The following is a 17,701-nucleotide window of genomic DNA, read 5'->3' as shown; positions in this document are numbered from 1 at the left end:
TTTTGGAAATTCCTGGGAATCTCCAGGTATTGTGGTATTGTGGTTTCTGCTTTGGCCAAGAAGGGGAGATGGGAAAACTAGGAAACATTGGCCTCTCTCAGCCACTGGAGCAACTCTCCCTACTCCTGTGTCCTCTGGCACTGCTGTGACTTCATCCCACTGTGCAGGGCAGTGGTGGGCAACACCTCCAATCCTGACATCAGTTCTGGGCCCCTCAGTTCAGGAAGGACATTGAGGGGCTGGAGCGTGTTCAGGGAAGAGAACAGAGCTGGGGAAGGGGCTGGAGCATCAGGAGCAGCTGAGGGAGCTGGGAGGGCTCAGCCTGGAGAAAAGGAGGCTCAGGGAGGACCTGCTGTCTCTGCACAACTCCCTGACAGGAGAGGAGAGCTGGGACGGAGTGGGGAGGAAGGGAGGTGTCAGGCATCAGGCTTTGCTGCCAGGGGACAAGGGACAGGTCAAGAGGAAACAGCCTTAAGCTGGGCCAGGGGAGGTTCAGTTTGGATACTGGGGAAAATTTCTTCCTGGAAAGGTTGGTCAGGCACTGGCACAGCAGCCCAGGACAGTGGTGTAATCACCATCTTGGAGGGATTTAAAAAACATATGGGTGTGGCACTTGGGGACATGGTCTTGTCATGGCCTTGGCAGTGCTGGGGGAACTTACAGGGCTTTTCCAAATTCAACAATTCTATTATGTTGTGACTGATCTGACCCTTCTCAAGGTGGCAATCCTTTGCTGTAGCCTTTATTCTTTCCCCTAATAAATGGTAGATTAATTAAATCAGGCCGAATGGGGATTCTGGTCCCACCTTTCACAAGCTGTAGGAGAGTTGGTGAAACATGGTGAGTCCATGAGGTGCAGGAGCTTCTGCATCACCCAAGGGACCTGGTGCCGCTCTCGGTTAGTCTCATGGAAGATATCCAAGGGATTTCTGGGATTTCTGAGTTTCCCCACAGCCAGGATTTGGTTAGTTTCCCAAAATATATTGCCTTCTCCACTCTTGCTGTCGTGTAAGCATGTATCTGGAGAAGAGGTTTTTGGATAAAGATGCATTGGGTTTGGGAGAGAAGTGGTTTCTCTCACTGGCCACAAGACACCCACTGCCTGTTGTGGCCAGGTGGGGAAATGGCACTCTTCAGTGAACACCTTAGAAAATGATAAAAAGATCACTTTTCAACCTCTCCTTCTGCGGGCTCTGAAGAAAAGAGAAAGAAAACAGACTAGAGAAATCCATTCAAAGTCCAGTTGTCCTTTATCAGCTAATAGGGAAGAATAAAGGAAGATGGATGGTCCCAGGTGACGATGAGAGAGATGGGGGCACAGAAAGCTCTCTCAGCTTTGTCGGAGATTGTAAATATGCCTGGAAAAGCTGCTTAATATGACTCTGTCTCTGTCCCTCCTCTCTAATGGCTCATTGTAGTGCTTCAAATCCAGTGTTTTGGAAATAATCATTAGTGTCCTCAAGGTGTGGTTTGCTATGGAGATGGGACCCCAATAAATCCAGGACTAATGTATTCAGAGCTGACAACAGCTCCTGTGTGCCAAGCCACACAGCATCCCAGTGCTCTGAACCACACAAGGCCTGGACTATTTCTCTGATGAGGAGAGACTGCAGGAGCTGGCCCTGGTGAGTCCAGAGAACACTGAGAGGGGATCCCATCAATCCAGACAAATATCTCCAAGGGGTGTCAGAGAATAGTGCCAGACTCTTTTCAGTGGTGCCCAGTGACAGGATGAGAAGCAATGGCCATAAACTAAACCCCAAGAAGTTCCACCTCAACATGAGGAAGAACTTCTTTGTGTGGAGGAGGGCAGAGCACTGGGACAGCTGCCCAGGGAGAGTGTGAAGTCTCCTCTGGAGATACTCCAAACCCACCTGGAAGTGTTCCTGTGTCACCAGGTGACCCTGCCTGGGCAAGGGGGCCAGACTGGATGATCTCCAGAGGTCCCTTCCAACCCCAACAATTCTGGGGTTCTGGGATTCTGTACATCATTATTCCGCACTGTGGTGGCTGGAACCAGCTTCGGAGCATGGCCCAAGGGTCCGCAAACACATCCCCAGTCCCAGTTGTTGGTAGCCCATGAAGGACCAGTCAGTGCAGACATATCCAGAACTTCTCTAATTCTTGGCTGAAAACACAAATTTTTTTTTCTGCTGTTTTCTTTCTATAGCCCCAAGAACTTTGTGGAATATGGTCTAACAGAACTGTGCCAATATCCCAGTTAAAAAGGACTGTGTGACAGCCAACATAAATCTCAGTGAGACTATCCACTCTGAACCATGCCAAGTTTGGGGTGACCCCTGCTTGTCTCCCTGATTTTCTGCTAATGTAGGAATATTTCCCCACAAAATATGCTCTGTGCTACCTCTGCCCAGCTCTGCAGTGCAGGGGAAGAGTGTGCAGCAGTTGTGGATAGGAGATCAAGAAAGGATGGGTGATACTTCAGGAGAAACTTGGAATCTCCCAGGCCACATTCATAGCTTCTTAGGGAATTTGCTGTGCAGTACCTCTCATCACAAGAATCAAGGCTCAGGAATGACAAAATAGAGACTTTATCAAGGTGTTGATAGTGATTATACTCTGTTGAAAACCAATTTACAACATGGGAAAGTTTGCAACAATTTATGACGAAGGAAAGGCAGACAGAGAAAATTCCAGATTTCCCTTTTAAGTAGAAGGATTCTTTCTCTGGCTTAGCATTGCAGATTGTCCCTGGGGCTGTCTACATGTCCTGTCCCTGGAGCCAGGGGTGGCATACCTGGGAATGCTTGGATTGTTCCAAGAAGAGGCCGACACAAAGGTGTGATTTCTCACTACCTTTTTGTTGTGTGCTTTCCATTTGGGAAATTAGCTTCCAGTTTGTTGCTCACCTCTTATAAGTGCTTGATGACTGAGCACAACAATACCATAGAAATACTGGAGGGTTGGACATTTCTAGAATAGCACAATGGACTTGTATAGGTTGGAAAAGCCTTCTAAGATGATCAAGTCCAACTATTGCCCCAGGACTACCACTAACCCAGTAAATTCCTCCAAGGGATGGGGACTCCACCACTGCCCTGGGCAGCTGTGCCAGGACTGAGCAATCCTTTCAGGGAAGAAATTTCCTCAATATCCAACCTAAACCTCTGCTGGTGCAACTTGAGGCCATTTCCTTTTGTCCTGTCTCTTGTTCCCTGGCAGAAGAGCCTGACACCCACCTTGGTCCACCCTCCTGTCAGTTAATTTCTTCCACCTCCAGACTCTGCAACTCAAATTTCCCTTCCAAAACACACAGTGTCAGAACATTTCCAGGCTTCTCTCCTGAAAAGGGACCAGATAGGACCTTAGAGAGATTCAGGCCTGTATTAAGGTGTAACAAACAAGACACTCATTTGGCTTCTTCAGGCAAAGATGGCACCAAATGGACACCAAAGACTAAATTCACTGTGGTTTCTGTTGCCCTCAGCACTGTCACAGCTGTAGCAGCATTGGGGAAGGAGAGTTAAAGAAGATGGAAAGGAACTTTTCATCAGGAACTGGAGGGACAGAACAAGGAGGAATGGCTTCCCACTGCCAGAGGGCGGGGTTACATGGGATACTGGGAGGAAACTGTTCCCTGCGAGAGTGGTACAGGTTACCCAGAGAAGCTGTGGCTGCCTCTGGATCCCTGGAAGTGTCCAAGGTCAGGCTGGATGGGGCTTGGAGCAACCTGGGATAGTGGAAGGTGTCCCTGCCTATAGTAGGGGCTGGAACACGGTGAGCTTTAAGGTCCTTTCCAACCCAAACCATTCCGTGATTTTGTGTCTGAGGCCAGCTGGGGAAGAGAATGGCTGTGTCCCTCCTAGTGCAAGCAAGCACCAAGACCCCCTGGTTGCAGGATCAGGGAAACAGAAGTGAGGGAGATGGAATTCACCACAGCAACGTTTAGGTTTGTGCACATGGAAACTAAAACAAACAATTTCTTCTACAATCTAGAAAAAAATCTCGGCATGTGAATCAGTGCTGCTGAATCATAGGAAGAATATAAGCAGGACTTGGGCACTGCAGCGCTGGAGATAAAGGAAATTCTGGAATGCACCAAGAATGTACGTTTCCTGTCAGGATGGGAAATGTCTAGTTTGTCACTAGGAGACTCACCTGGAGCACCCGGTGCCTGTGTGCAGGGTAGGATCTGGCCAGGAAGACAGGCGGAGGAAGTGATTACACTGAGGAAAATCCTAGGGGAGCTTGTTTTGTCAAAAACACCAAAGGGCTCCTTGCTTGGATAAGCAGAGAGAGGCCTGGGAGCAGGCAGTAAATATTAGGAGGATTGTAAAGGATGAAGAAAACCAGGATGAAGCTGGCAAGATAACAAATGGGTACAAAATGCCGGACATGGGGTAAAGCTGCCTGTAAACTTGGAGAGAAAAGCCTGTATCCTGTCCCTGTGGGAGAACTCCCATGTGCCAGTTAAGCTTCTGTACGGATTAGGGAAATGGAAAGTTGATGCTGCCAGCCAAAGCCCAGGCTTAGGGCACTGCCTGGAGCAGGAGCAGGGGAGACTCAGGAATTCCATCTGTGCAGAAGAAGGGATGTCTTTGGGGCTTGGCGAGGGAAAGTGGGAGTGTTGTGAGGAAGAGCAGCTGCGGGAACAGCCCATCAGGGTCTGAGGGTCGGTAGGAGCTCTGACAGTCCCCGGAGGGTCAGGTCTGCAGAGCCGGGAGCACTCGCTACCTGCTGTCTCCATCCCCCGATGGAATCAGTCTGCCTCAACACCACCAGCTCCAGCTCTTTCCTGTGAGGCTGAGCGCCTCGGCTAACAGCACCAATCCCAGACTGCAGCAGGATAAAGAGGAAAACTTCCTCTGGAGTGGGTGCTTCCTTGCCGATTTTAGCCAAGAGCTGTCACTGTCACAGAAGAGGCTCTCCCCATCCCTTCGTAGCCACACTGCCCACTTTAGTAGCCCCCCAGCTTCCATGACACAGGCTGGGGCTGCCTCCTTCACAACCCCCCCCCCCCCCCCCCCCCCATTCCCGGCGTGCCGGCTCGTGCATTTTTCCCTGTTTTCTCATTAGGTTGGCCCATTGCCTTTAAAAGGCGAAATGCTTCGGACTAAATTTGGTCATGTAGCTCTGCACGGTTCCCTGGAATGTCCTCGGGTTTCAGGCTCCTCTGATAGCACCATTCCCCGCCTCCCGCCGGGCTCCATTGGCTTCGCAGCGCCCGAACCGCAACTGGATCCTGTTATTGGCCAACTCTTGGACCGAGGGGTGTCCCTTCTGGATAAACACCGTATCTCGGGCTGGAGAGCTGCTGAGATTTAACACTTCAGCACCTGCTGCCGCTCGGGAAGCAGCCTTGGAGCTTCGGCTTCTTTTTTTCCTCCTGCTTTGGGTACCACACAACCGCCACCGTGTCTCGACAGCGAGCCAAGATGTCCAAAGTGGCCAAATACCGGCGACAAGTTAGTGAAGATCCAGATATAGACAATTTATTGTCTACTTTGTCTCCAGAGGAGATGGAGGAGCTGGAAAAGGAGCTGGATGCGGTGGATGCAGACGGGAGCATCCCTGTGGAGCGCAGTCAGACAAACCAATCAGAAAACTCCTCACTTGGCCCACAAAACTGTGACACGGCACTCAACCACCACGACAAGGACACCAGGAGGCTCCTGCAGCGGGAGCACTCGATAGACGTAAGTCACATCCCCCACTGCTGCTGCGGGAAAAGTGGGAACACACCTCAAACCCCCCCTCCCCCAAGCTGAGTGAGGGACGAGATGGAAAACACAAAACCCGAGAAAGGCGTGCGCTTGCTGAGGAGGAATAGCTGTCCTGGAGAGACTAGTGAGCTGGTCCTGGCACTCCGAGAGGGAATAGGGTATCCCATAAAATCCTGGTGTTACTAGCAAAGCCACAACCTGTACTGGTATTCACAGGAGGCTGCTGGAGAGGCCAGTGCAGTGACAGCGATGCCATGGGCTGCCTTTTTTCTTTTTTTTTTTTTTTTTTTTCTTTTTCCCCTCCTCCTTTGGAGATCTCTTGGTCCTTTCAGTTCTTCTTATGCAAAAGGTTAAACAGTCTCTGGTTCTTGTGGAATAAAAATGTTCCCTGCTCTGTGGAAATCACACCAAGAAGCAGGTTTTACCTGTGCCATTTGTTTTGCATTTATTGTTCACTTAAAATTCCTTCTATTAGTTTGATTTGGGTACATTTATCTCCCTTTTCACCTGGCAAATCCTTTAAGAGTTTGCTTGGAGCTCAACAGCTTCATGTCAGTCGTTCTCTTTGTGTTGTGCCTTAGTGGGAGCCAGTCCTACTTTTTTGTAACATTTATTAACCTCACTACTAAGAATATTTGGTATGTGCTTTGTGCGTGGAAGCCTGAGAAGTATCTGGTTTCCCTAGTTTTCATAGCAGGCTGAGGCAAAAAATGAAAGACAGCGATTCTTCATCAGTTGATCCATGTGGTCATGGGCTGGTTTCATGTCGCAGGCAGGATTAACATCTGCTGTGCTGGGGCAGGGCTGGAGAATGTTGGCAGCACCAGCAGTGCCAAGTATGATGTGGCACTGCTCTGCTCTGACTCTGATTCCAGATCTATTCCAGGTCACCCAGCTGTAGCCTGGGTCTTCCAGCTGGGTAATCAATCTGTAACTACCCCAGGGCACTTGGAAATTTCTCTTTCTGAATATTTATATAGGAGGATCCTCTCCTGACGGTGGCCTAGGCACCCTTATTCGCTTCTAAATATTGGGATGAGTGGGAATGGAAATTGCACCAGTAGGAAAAATAACTGAAGCTTGATTTTGGAGAGCTGGACAAGGGGTTAAATTGTTCCTTCCCACCCCTGTCCTGGGCAGCCTAGGAACTTGCTCTGGCTCTGAGGATAAGGAACAACTTTCACCTTCTATATGTGGTGCTTGACATGGTCTGGGGGACAATGAGTGCTTGCTCCTCATCACAAGGGCTCTGCCTTGATTTCCTCACCAGTGGAAAATTTCCCTATGGTGGGGAAGTGCAGGTGCTGCAGGACAAACCTGCCTGGAGAGGGAAATGCTTTTATGTAGGACCAGTCATCCCAGTGACCACTGTTTTGCAGGTGATCCCAAGAGGTGACACTAAAAAATCTACTTTTTTGGGTGGGGGAACATTTGGGTTTGACATCACTTGTGTTGCTGTTTCAGTGTTAACTGTTGGAATATGAGGGGTTGATTGGGAATTGGCATAGGGAAGTGTCCATGACCAGGAGGAAATTTGTGAGTTTTGTTAAAAAGAGACCTGGGAAATTGCCTGGTTTAACATAGTGTTGTTTGGAAATACCTGAGAGTGTATGTGCAGTGGGAGAAGACTTGGGATGTGGAAAGGGATGGCCTGGGGAGGAGAGACACCTGGGTGAGGGTGTAGGGCTCTGGCTAGAGGGGAGGGCAGCACAGGGGTCCTGGAAAATCTGCTGCTTTCTGAGTTAAGGAGGTTCAGGCTGTGGAAGACAAAGCAAATTGGCGACCGGTCAAGTTTTTCAGTGAAAATGGCCCAGTTTGATTGTATTACAGTAACTAGATAGGGCAGGACTGACTTTCTTCTATTTCAATCCCTGGAGGCCAAGGAAAAAAGTATATCCTACACCCCTCCCTCCCTGCCATTGTTAGGATCTGGGATTAGGACCTAGAAAATGCCAGTTTACAGTGCTGCCACATCAGATCACGCTGGTGGTGGGGTAGGGCTGTCTTCTGCCATGGGGCCCAAGGATGGGGTGGAATGGGATGAGATCATCAGACCACAGGAACAGTCACAAAAACAGTGCAGGAAGCCGATGGTCCCCTCTATCCAAGGAAGCCCCGGGGCTATGTTTTGCTGAAGGATGGAATGAGAACACGGAGCCATCCAGAGCACCCCAGGCAGGTGCTGAACTCTCCCCCAACTGCTCAGAGCTCTGAGGTCTCCGATGACAAATCCCTCTCATGTGTCAGCAGATTTCATGTTGTGCCAGCCAGCACAGGCATGGTGGCTGCACTCCCACGGGGCTGGCATTCCCCCAGGGTGTGCAGGCATCACGCCATACATGTCCATCCCAGCCCCTCTCATCCACAGCTCCCAGTATTCTGAAGCAAATCCAGAGGAGGTCACAGGGATGCTCTTAGGGCTGGACCTTCTCTGATCTGGAGCCAGACTGGAGAAGAGAAGGCTCCAAGGAGATATCCTGAAGAGACATCACAAACACAGGATAACATCTTCTAGATGTTCACAGGTAATTCCCACTGGAATTGCCTCCCATTCCTTCCCTGACCTTGTGCCTATGCTTCACCACCCCCCTTCCACCCCCTGCCCTGCTCACACATTTGCTTCTGGCTTGCAAAGGTTTCTCTTGATGCCTTAAATTAGGAATGCCAGGCACTGTGTCTGTGATGTCTCTTCAGTAGGGAGGGACAGGAGGGCAGATTCTTGTCCTTGAACTACACAGAGTTTATCTATCCATAGTTCATGGAATCATGGAATGGTTTGGAGGGAAAAGGACCTTAAGTTTCATCCCATCCCACCCTCTGCCCTGGGCAGGGACACCTTCCAGTATCCCAGGCTGCTGCAAGCCCCATCCAACCTGGCCTTGGACACTCCCAGGCATGGGGCAGCCACAGCTTCTCTGGGAAACCTGTGCCAGGGCCTCACCACTCTCACAGGGAAGAATGTCTTCCCCGTATCCCATCTAGCCCTGCCCTCTGGCAGTGAAAAGCCATTTTCCCTTGTCTTGCCTGACAGTCCAGGCTCTTGTCCCAAGTCCCTCTCCAGTTCTCCTGGAGCCCCTTTAGGCACTGGAAGGGGCTCTGAGGTCTCCTTGGAGCCTTCTCTGCTCCAGGTGAACACCCCCAGCTCTCCCAGTCTGTCTCCAGATAAGAGGGGCTCCAGCCCTCAGAGCATCTCTGTGGCCTCCTCTGGACTTGCTTCAGAAGTTACATGTCCTTCTTATGTCCTCCCTGCTGTTCTTCCATACCTCCTGATGGGAATCTCTGTTGTGGGACATTGTGTGTTAGCTGGGATGTGCAGGAATCCCTCCAAAGTGCAAAGTAAGGTATTTTAAAGGGAAAGGTTGAGTTTCTGCCCATCTCACTGTTCTTGCTGTCATTGCCCTGTTCTTGGACTGGTTCCAGGCACCCACATTGCCACCTAAATATTGGGAGAAGTGGATATATTTAGAAATATTGTTAGCTACATAATAACACATCTTCTTAGTGATGAAAAGGGCAAACTAGGGTAACTAGGAAGCAGATTATAAACAGCCCAAAATAGACTAAGCTTTGCCCCAACCTTTCCACACTGGGAAGCCAAATTCCCATCTTGGTAATGCAGTAATAAATTAATCTTAATTTTGTCTTGCTAATGAGTGGAAGTATAACCCAGCTCAAGGGTGGGGCTTGGACCAGTGCCCCTCTCTGGATGTACTCAACAAGGTCCATGTGTCACGGAGGCTGGTCATGAGTAGATAAAGGAAGAGATTATTTCTATTAGCTCATGGCTCTCTACTGTCACAGGCAAAGACATAACAAGAAAAATTCCAGTTAGAAACATGCTGTAAAGTTGGTGCTGTGGTATTAAACTGCCAGAGGGCAGGGCTAGATGGGATATGGGGAAGATATTCTTCCCTGTGAGGGTGGTGAGGCCCTGGCACAGGTTTCCCAGAGCAGCTGTGGCTGCCCCATGCCTGGGAGTGTCCAAGGCCAGGTTGGACAGGGCTTGGAGCAGCCTGGGATGGTGGAAGGTGTCCCTGCCCAGAGCAGGGAGTGGAACAGGATGATCTTTAAGGTCCCTTTCCACGCAAACCAGTCTAGGATTCCATGAGTTACCTGGGGCACAAGTGACTTGCTGTCACTTGAAATCCTTGTATGATGCCTGGGATTTCTGTCCAGAAGAGGAAAAGCTGCGTGTGCCAGGGCACAGGGGCTCTGTGCAGCTGTCCCTGTGGGATGGGTTTCTCTGAGAACTGAGCTGTGTGAGGAAATGGCACCTGTGGGACCTTGTCCAGTTCCTCTGTTGCTGGTGACATCTATAAAAACCATGTGTCTGTGCAGAGAGCACAGTTATACCCTCCCTGAGAACACCCCATCCATAGGGTCTCTTCCATGATGGTCTTTAAGGGAATGATCTTTAAAGCCCCTTCCAAGCATAACCATTCCATAATTCCGTGATCTTTCCCACTGGCATTTGTTTAGCCCTAAACACTCTCAGGGAACCTCTGCCAGATGGGACCTAGATGAGAAGAGCTATCCCATGGGAAGGATCTCCATGTGAACCAGACATGGACAGGTGCCTTGTTGTAGGAATCCTCCTTAGCAGTTGCCAAGTCCACAACAGGAAGTTTTACTTTCCAAAGCATTCCACAAAATCCACCTGCAGCTGTTCTTGGCTTTCCTTGGATTCTCACCTGCCCCCCCCCCCACCCCCCATGCCCTGGTGACTTCCAAAACACCAAGCACCTGATGGCAGAGGCAGCCCCTCCTTGTGATTTCCCTTCTCTAGCATCACCATCTTCCCTGGGAATGGATGCAGCCTTCTTCCCTCAGCTCACATAATCATGGAATATCCTGAGTTGGAAGGGACCCACAACGATCACTGAGTCTAGTTCCTAGCCCTGCACAGGACAATCCCAAAATCCCACCCACATGTGCCTCAGAGAGTTGTCCAAATGCTCTTTGAAGCTCACCTGTAAGGGGAGGACACCTGCATGTCCCGATCCCATCAGAGTTCCCAGTCCTGCCTCCCAACAGGGCTTGTTTTGATTTGATTGCATGCAGCTTCAAGCAGGGATGGCTGGGAAGTGCAGGGAAGTTGCATGAGGGAGCATTATCCTGCTTGTAGAGGGGAATCATTCCAGGGCCACAAACCCAATTTTTTATGAAGATACTCATGTCGTGAGTCTCTCTTTCCATGGAAGCCCAGGGACCAGCTTCCTTGAGGAGAAGACTCTGAACAGTGAATGCTGGATGTCAGGGCAGTTTTGCACAGCCAGGGCCAGATGTGCACAGTGCAGATGGTGCCTGTATTTTTATCTCATGAAGGCTGAACTCCTTTCACACAGGAGAAGCTGAGGTGGTTCAGTTATATTCCACCACCTTTTCACTTCCTGTCGGATATCCCACTCCTCAAGTGCACTCCTCTGCAGGCAAGACCTCCTCCTGTTCCAGGTCCATGCATCCTTATCCTTGCAGGCTCCTGGGAATGTCTCCATGTCCCCAAGCTCTCTTCTGGGAGGCTGGACAGGCTCCTTATGGCCTGGTCTGGATGCAGAGGAAAAAGCAGTGACCTCAGAGGGCTTATTTAATCCAAATTCTGTGTATCTGAAGGATGCTGGTGCCAGAGGACAGCAGGTCCTCGAGAAGGATATGTTTTTACAAGACCTTGGGAAGGTCTTGTAAAAAGCCCTGCCTTCCTTTCTAACTCTCTCAGGCTTGGAACTTGCTGCTGGGTGATTTTTAATCCAGTTACCTGATTTCCCTATAGGGAAAGTAGAGATCCTCAGCAGTGAGCCCTTCTTTAACACCATGAGCAAACAAGCCAGGATTTAAATTTTTTATTAATGCTCAAAGCTTGTAATCTTTTCATTAAAATATCTGGAAGAAAAAACAAGCTCTTTATTTAACTTGCTGGTTCAGACTCGAGGGAATTTGCAAACAAGGGTACAGCAGGGGTTATATCATTCCTTGAGCATCTTCCCAGTTTGTCTTAACACATGTGTACTGAAAATCTGCTCTGCTGTTTATCAGCCAGTTCTGTTGACTGCCAAGACCGTTCCTCCTCCCTTACAAGAGTCTTCACTAATTCCCAGCTCTTGCCTTTTTTTTAGTCATGTCCTGACCTGGTCTCTTTTCCCTCATCAGAGAATCTTTATGATTGGAAAAGACCACTAAGATCAGCAAGTTCAAAGAATCCCAGAATCCCAGACTGGTTTGGGTAGAAAGGGACATTGAAGCCCATCCCATTCCACCCAGCCCTGCCATGGGCAGGGTCACCTTCCACTATCCCAGGATGCTCCAAGCCCCATCCAGTCTGGCCTTGGACACTTCCAGGGATGGAACAGCCACAGCTGTTCTATGCCAGGGCAACCTGTGCCAGGGTCTCATCACTCTCACAGGAGAGAACAGACCATAATATATTGTTCTGAACAGCTTCTGGCCTCCAAAAAAGGTGAAAAGGGTGGGTGACACTGGGACATCCATCCAGAGGCTTCTCCAGTGGCTTCCAGCCCATGGAATGAGGAGTGGGCAAAGCTGTGGGTACTTCCACTAGCACACAGAGAGGAATAGACCTGGCAGCTTCCTGGGCTTTGCGTTCCTCCATGGATGATAGCCAGGAATATCCAAACAAGTCACACATTTGGAAAGAAACCAAAGATATTGAGCTGTTCCTATTTGGTCCTTAAAGGAGGCCACAGATGGTCCCTCCAGCTGCTCAAGTCACTCTCCAACTCCCTGACAGGAGGGAGCAGCCAGGTAGGGGTCAGGCTCTGCTCCCAGAGTTCAAGTTGGACATCACAAGGAATTTCTCCATGGAAAGAGTGGTCATGTATTGGACAGGACAAGACTGCCCAGGGCAGTGGTGGAGTCCCCTTTCCTGGAGTGCCTGGATGTGGCACTCAGTGCTCTGGGCTGGGTTACAAGGTGGGGGGATCGGTCACAGATCGGACTAGATGATCTCAGAGGCCTTTTCCAACCAAAATGATTCTGTAGTTCTGTGAAGTCCAGGAGATCTCTTTCATTGCTCAGAAATGAAAACTGTTGTCTGTGTTCTGGTGTTTCATTCTGAGTTTCTGAAAAAGTCCCAACTCTGTCACAAGAGGGATGAGCAGCAGCAGCAGGAACTGTTACCTGCAGCAGATGATAAAACAACCCTCCAAGATTAACACAGAAGCAAGAACAATCCCATGACAACTCCCAGAAGGATCTGCATTGTGGAGAACAGCTGAAAAATGCAGATCCTTCTAGGATCGGGCATATTTGAGCTGCATTCCTAAAAAAATGCTGTGAGAAAGACCTTCACAGCTGGATCAGTGTTTTTGTGATGCCCTTGGGGGCAGAAGCTTTGCTTTCCTTGTTTTTCCTTTTGTGACCAGGGTGAGTTGCAGCACAAAGTGTTCCCTGTGAAGCAGAGCTCACGCTGAAGGCACACACAAGTCTGAGAGATCCACGGTCCATCTAAGGGCACAAGCAGGGAAAAAACCCCAAGGATTTCTAGTTAATTGGGGGAAAAAAGAGTAAAAATCTGAGTTCTATATTTACATAAAGCACAACTGGGATGCAGATAAATCCATGGAAGTGTTTGGAGTGTTTAGCTTATATGGGCTGAGCTGCCCAGGAGGTTTAATATGTGTTTATGTTGAGCTGATAAATAGACATGGAGGAGGCGAAGAGCTGGGTCTATTATGTGCCCCTCTCTTTCGCAGCATTATGACATCACTTGTGTGCTAAAACCATCTCAGTGACTCAGCTTCCAGCAGGACGCTGGGATTAACCGGTCATATTGCTCCATCCCACACTTTGCTGTGTGGGAATTGTGGCAGGATGGAGCAAGAGGATCTCAGTGTCAGGGCATATGTTTTCAAGTCAAGGTGTGGCTGGCAGGGTGGTGGGGGGCAGACACACCATGGAGGGTCAAGAGTCCTGCTCTGTCCTTTCCTCTGCCCAGAATGTGGAGCAAACAGGGATGAAAACAGAAAGGAATTGGAGCTGTGGAAACAACAAGAGCCTGTCCCATCCATGGTGTGGCAGCAGGACCAATGCAGTGCCCATCCCCTGTGCTGGCACTACTGGTGTCACACCTTCAATCCCAGGAACACTTTTGGTCTGCTCCGGACAAGAAAGTCTTTGAGGGGCTGGAGCATGACCAGAGAAGGGAGCAGAGCTGAGGAAGAGTCTGGAGCCCCAGGAGTAGCTGAAGGAGCTAGGGGGGCTCAGCCTGGAGAAAAGGAGGCTCAGGGGAGATGTTCTAGCTCTGCACAACTGCCTGACAGGAGGCTGCAGCCATGTGGGAGTCAGGCTCTGCTCCCAGGAAACAAGGGGCAGGGGGAGAGGAAACAGTCTCAAGTTGTGCCAGGAAAGGTTCAGGTTGGAAATTGGGGAAAATTTCCTGCATGGAAAGGATTGTAAAGCACTGGCATGGGCTGTCCAGGGCAGAGGTGGAGTCATCATCCCTGGAGGGATTTAAGAGTTGTGTGGATGTGGCTCTTGTGGACATGGGTTAGTGGTGAACATAGCAGTGCTGGGGGAATGGTTGGACTTGATGAGCTTAGAGGGCTTTTCCAGTCATAGTGATTCCATTATTCTGTGATTTCCTGAAACACAACTGGAGAGGAGCCAGCCCAGGTCATAGAGGTGTCCTGTGCAGCCCCTTGACCATGTGTTGAACAGCCCAGGGCTTATGCACAGTATTTGGGTCAGGATTTATGCTGCATGCTGCTGAGGACTCCAAGGGGTCTGTCCTCCTGACAGGGGCACCATGGCATATGTTGGACATGCCCAGCACAGGAATGAGCATCTGCACAGCCATGGCAGCCTCTGCCAAGGAAAGTGATTTGCCATTTTCTTCCTTACAGGGAATTCCCCAGTTCCCAAGACCCAGACAGAGATGGTGACCCCTGGCATGCCTGGCTGTATGCCTACTAAGTGCTCTGTCCTGGGATGCAGCTCCCATGTGGTGCCAGAGCCTGAAGAGCTGGTGCTCCTGTTTCCCACAAACTGTTTAAGGGAATGACCAGCAAAACTGGTCTGATTTTCCAGGTAGGCACCTGGAGCTTGGCTCATCTCACCTGCTTCAAGGACCTGGAATCATCTTCCAGCACCAGGTGCCCACTGCCAAGGGGTGTCTGTGATGGTTCCACGGGCTGCTGGATGGGATCCATTGGATACCTGCACCAGCAAGGGGCCTGGAGATATGCCCATTTGTTGCCAGGAAGCTGGGAGCAGTGTCCTGCTCCTTGACCATCCAGCACTTATGACACAGAGGATGGAGATAGGATTAAGACTTGCTCAGGCTGAATTGCAATTCTCCTGTTCCTAAAAATATGATGAATGCTTTTTGTAGGCTTCCCACAAAGTGCACTGGGCAGAAATCCAGCCTAGAGGTGTTCGTAGTGTTAATTGCTGGCATTCCCTGCCCTTTTCAAGCCCTGATGAAGAGGAGACAACCAGGGAGAAGGTCTCACCTTGGGAATATCCAGTCAGCCATGTCAGTACCAGGAGAAGGGCTGGGAATACAGCAAATAGAAGAGAAAAACCTTGGCTTCTAAAACCTGATTTTTTTAGATGAGAAAAAGTTTCCATTTGCATAGTATTGAGTGGCTTTACAGCTTTCTGGAAAATGGCTGTGTCTCCATGGAAGGGCTGCAGCTCTTCTGTTAAAGGAAACCAAGTTAAAACATTTTTCACCTTAATTTAGGGGGAAAAAAAAGAAAAAACAAAAACAAAAACAAAAACAAAAACAAACCAAAACAAAACCAAAAACAAAAACAAAAGCAAAAACAAAAACAAAACCAAAACAAAACCAAAAAACCAAACCAAACCAAACCAAACCAAAACAAAACAAAAAAACACCAAAAAAACCACGCAAAATCAGGGCCAGAAGCTGCCCAGTCTCTGGAGAACAGCTCTGCATCTCAGAAAGAGGACTTTTTAAAAACATTGGCCTGAGACATGCAAAGACACAGTGATATTTGGGGTCAGAGAGGTCTGGGCAGAAGGGAAGGGGAAAAGCTGAGTTCCTTGTTAAAATGACAGGATAATATGTGAGGCAGGACAGGGTAGTTGCTTACATCTCTCTGGGCTTTAGCACACAGAGCATGGCCAGGGGTCATGTGTGTCCCAGTGCTGAAAGCTGAGGTCCTTTCAACCTTCCTTCCTGCCAAAAGAGTCCAAATGTGCCAAGAGAAACTCTTGGCTGTCTGATCCTCTCAAGGAGTCCCAGGGATGTGAGCAGGGTTTCCCACAAAACTTTCCATGATATTTGTTCTGAGCTGAGGAGCAGGAGGGTTGTCCAGGATGTCCCAGAGTCAGCAGAAGCCTCGTAGTCCTGCTTCCTTTGCAGGTCTCTGGCAATCCAGGTTCAGCAACTCCCAGACTCAGCCAAGGACACAGCATTCTTTCCGGGAATGGCCTTGGCTCTGAGTTGTCCCTAGGCTACTCAAAACTGGCTGAGGAGTGGAGGAAAAGAGCTTGGGCAGCTTGTTGTGGTTTGGCTTGACTCTAGCAATCCACTCCAGGAGCAGGTACCCAAGTACCAGGAACATCAAACAACCTGAAACCCCCCTGCTTTTGCCCCCAGCCACCTCGATGGCTTCTCCATGCAGTGAGAGTCTCAGAGAACATCCCTGTCTCCAGGGAGCTCTCACAGGGCTCGAGCTCAGCCTCCTCAGCCCCAGGGTCACACTGTGGAGTGGAGGAATGCTGGTGCCTCGCTCATGGGCTCTGGCTGGGATTTGGGATAGGTGGGTGGGACAGAGGGAACATAGGAGTCCTCAGAGTCTGGCAGGTAGGCAGGTGTCTCCAGAGAGTGATGCCCAAAGTTAGAGCTGTGGATTCAATCCTTGAATCTTGTGGTAGCTTTGGAGACTTTATAGGGCTTGGCAGCAGCGCTATAAAGGGCTGTAGGACAGACTGAAACCCCCCAGGCAATGAAAGAAGATTGGCTGTTAGTCATGGATCCATAATTATCCCTAAATCTGCTTGTCCAAGTAACTCAACCCAGTTTTCTTCCCTTGCCAGTCTGGTCTGGGACCCCCACAGCTGACCAAGAGATTTTGGTGAATTGTCTGTCTCTGTCTCAGAGGTCTCACCTCATCCCTGGGCTTCCCCACTTCCCCATTTTTCCACCACCAAAAGCCACTCAGGATTTGTGTGGAACCAATGGAATTGTGCTGTTGTTGTCTAAGCCATGTCATGCCAAGAGATGAACTAGAAAATGTCACATAGGCTGCAAGAGGAATTTATTATCCCAACAGAGGCTGGGAGAGAGGAACAACCCTTCGGCCTGGGCGTTATTCCCAAATCTGCAGCTCTGGAGGGGTTGCAGTTGCTTTGCAAGGAGCTTGGTTCTGGTGGGGCAATCTTTGTTGGTGGCCAAATCCACGTGCCAGACAGCCAACATGGCCCTGCCTGGGGAGCTGCTGGAAAGAAGGGAGGCAGTGGGTCCCCAGAGAAGGGTTGTGGTGGGCTCCAGTGCATGTGCAGAAACCACTACCAGCCACCTTGGAGCTGACCCTAGATTTCCCAAGAGTACAGATGATTGGGATGGACCCAATCCTGGCTCAAGCTTCCCCTGTCATGCTCCTGAGGTTCTCATATCATCACGGGATGATGTCTCACACTCAGCTTCCAGAGGCCTCTGGAGTTGCAGGTGACATTAGAGACCGAGCCAGTGTCGTGGTTGCAGGTTGAGTTGAGTTCACTGTTCCTGGAGCCATGTTAACAGGAGCTGCAAGTGCAGGTTTGGCCTGAGATTTTTTACTGATGTGCCCCTTTCCTCATGGGGACCAGCATGATTCATGTCCCCAGCAGTCACCCACACAGAGGAGCCTGTGGACTCTTGAATCATGGAATGGTCTGGGTGGGAAGGGACCTTAAAGATCATCTTCCAACCCTGCCGTGGGATACATTCCACTGTCCCAGGTTGCTCCAAGCTATGTCCAACCTGGCCTTGGACACTTCCAGGGATGGGGCAGCCACAGCTTCTCTGGGCAACCTAGGCCAGGGCCTCCCCACCC

At 49.9% G+C, this 17,701-nt stretch overlaps 1 protein-coding gene across 1 annotated transcript in view; it reads left to right on the top strand.

Moving 5' to 3' along the window:
• The first annotated feature begins 5,310 nt into the window (after positions 1 to 5,310).
• Positions 5,311 to 17,701, top strand: part of LMOD1 (leiomodin 1) — a 22,135-nt gene continuing 9,744 nt past the window's right edge. Inside the window, exon 1 of the mRNA XM_053997912.1 lies at positions 5,311 to 5,657. Coding sequence (XP_053853887.1) covers positions 5,397 to 5,657 — 261 coding nt within the window. The 5' untranslated portion in view covers positions 5,311 to 5,396. The remainder of the gene's footprint in view (positions 5,658 to 17,701) is intronic.

This window comes from Vidua macroura, chromosome 24, assembly GCF_024509145.1.
Source record: "Vidua macroura isolate BioBank_ID:100142 chromosome 24, ASM2450914v1, whole genome shotgun sequence".
Classification (NCBI taxonomy): Eukaryota; Metazoa; Chordata; class Aves; order Passeriformes; family Viduidae; genus Vidua; species Vidua macroura.
Note: the sequence above shows the minus strand (reverse complement) of the source record. Positions and strands in the feature narration are given on the sequence as shown.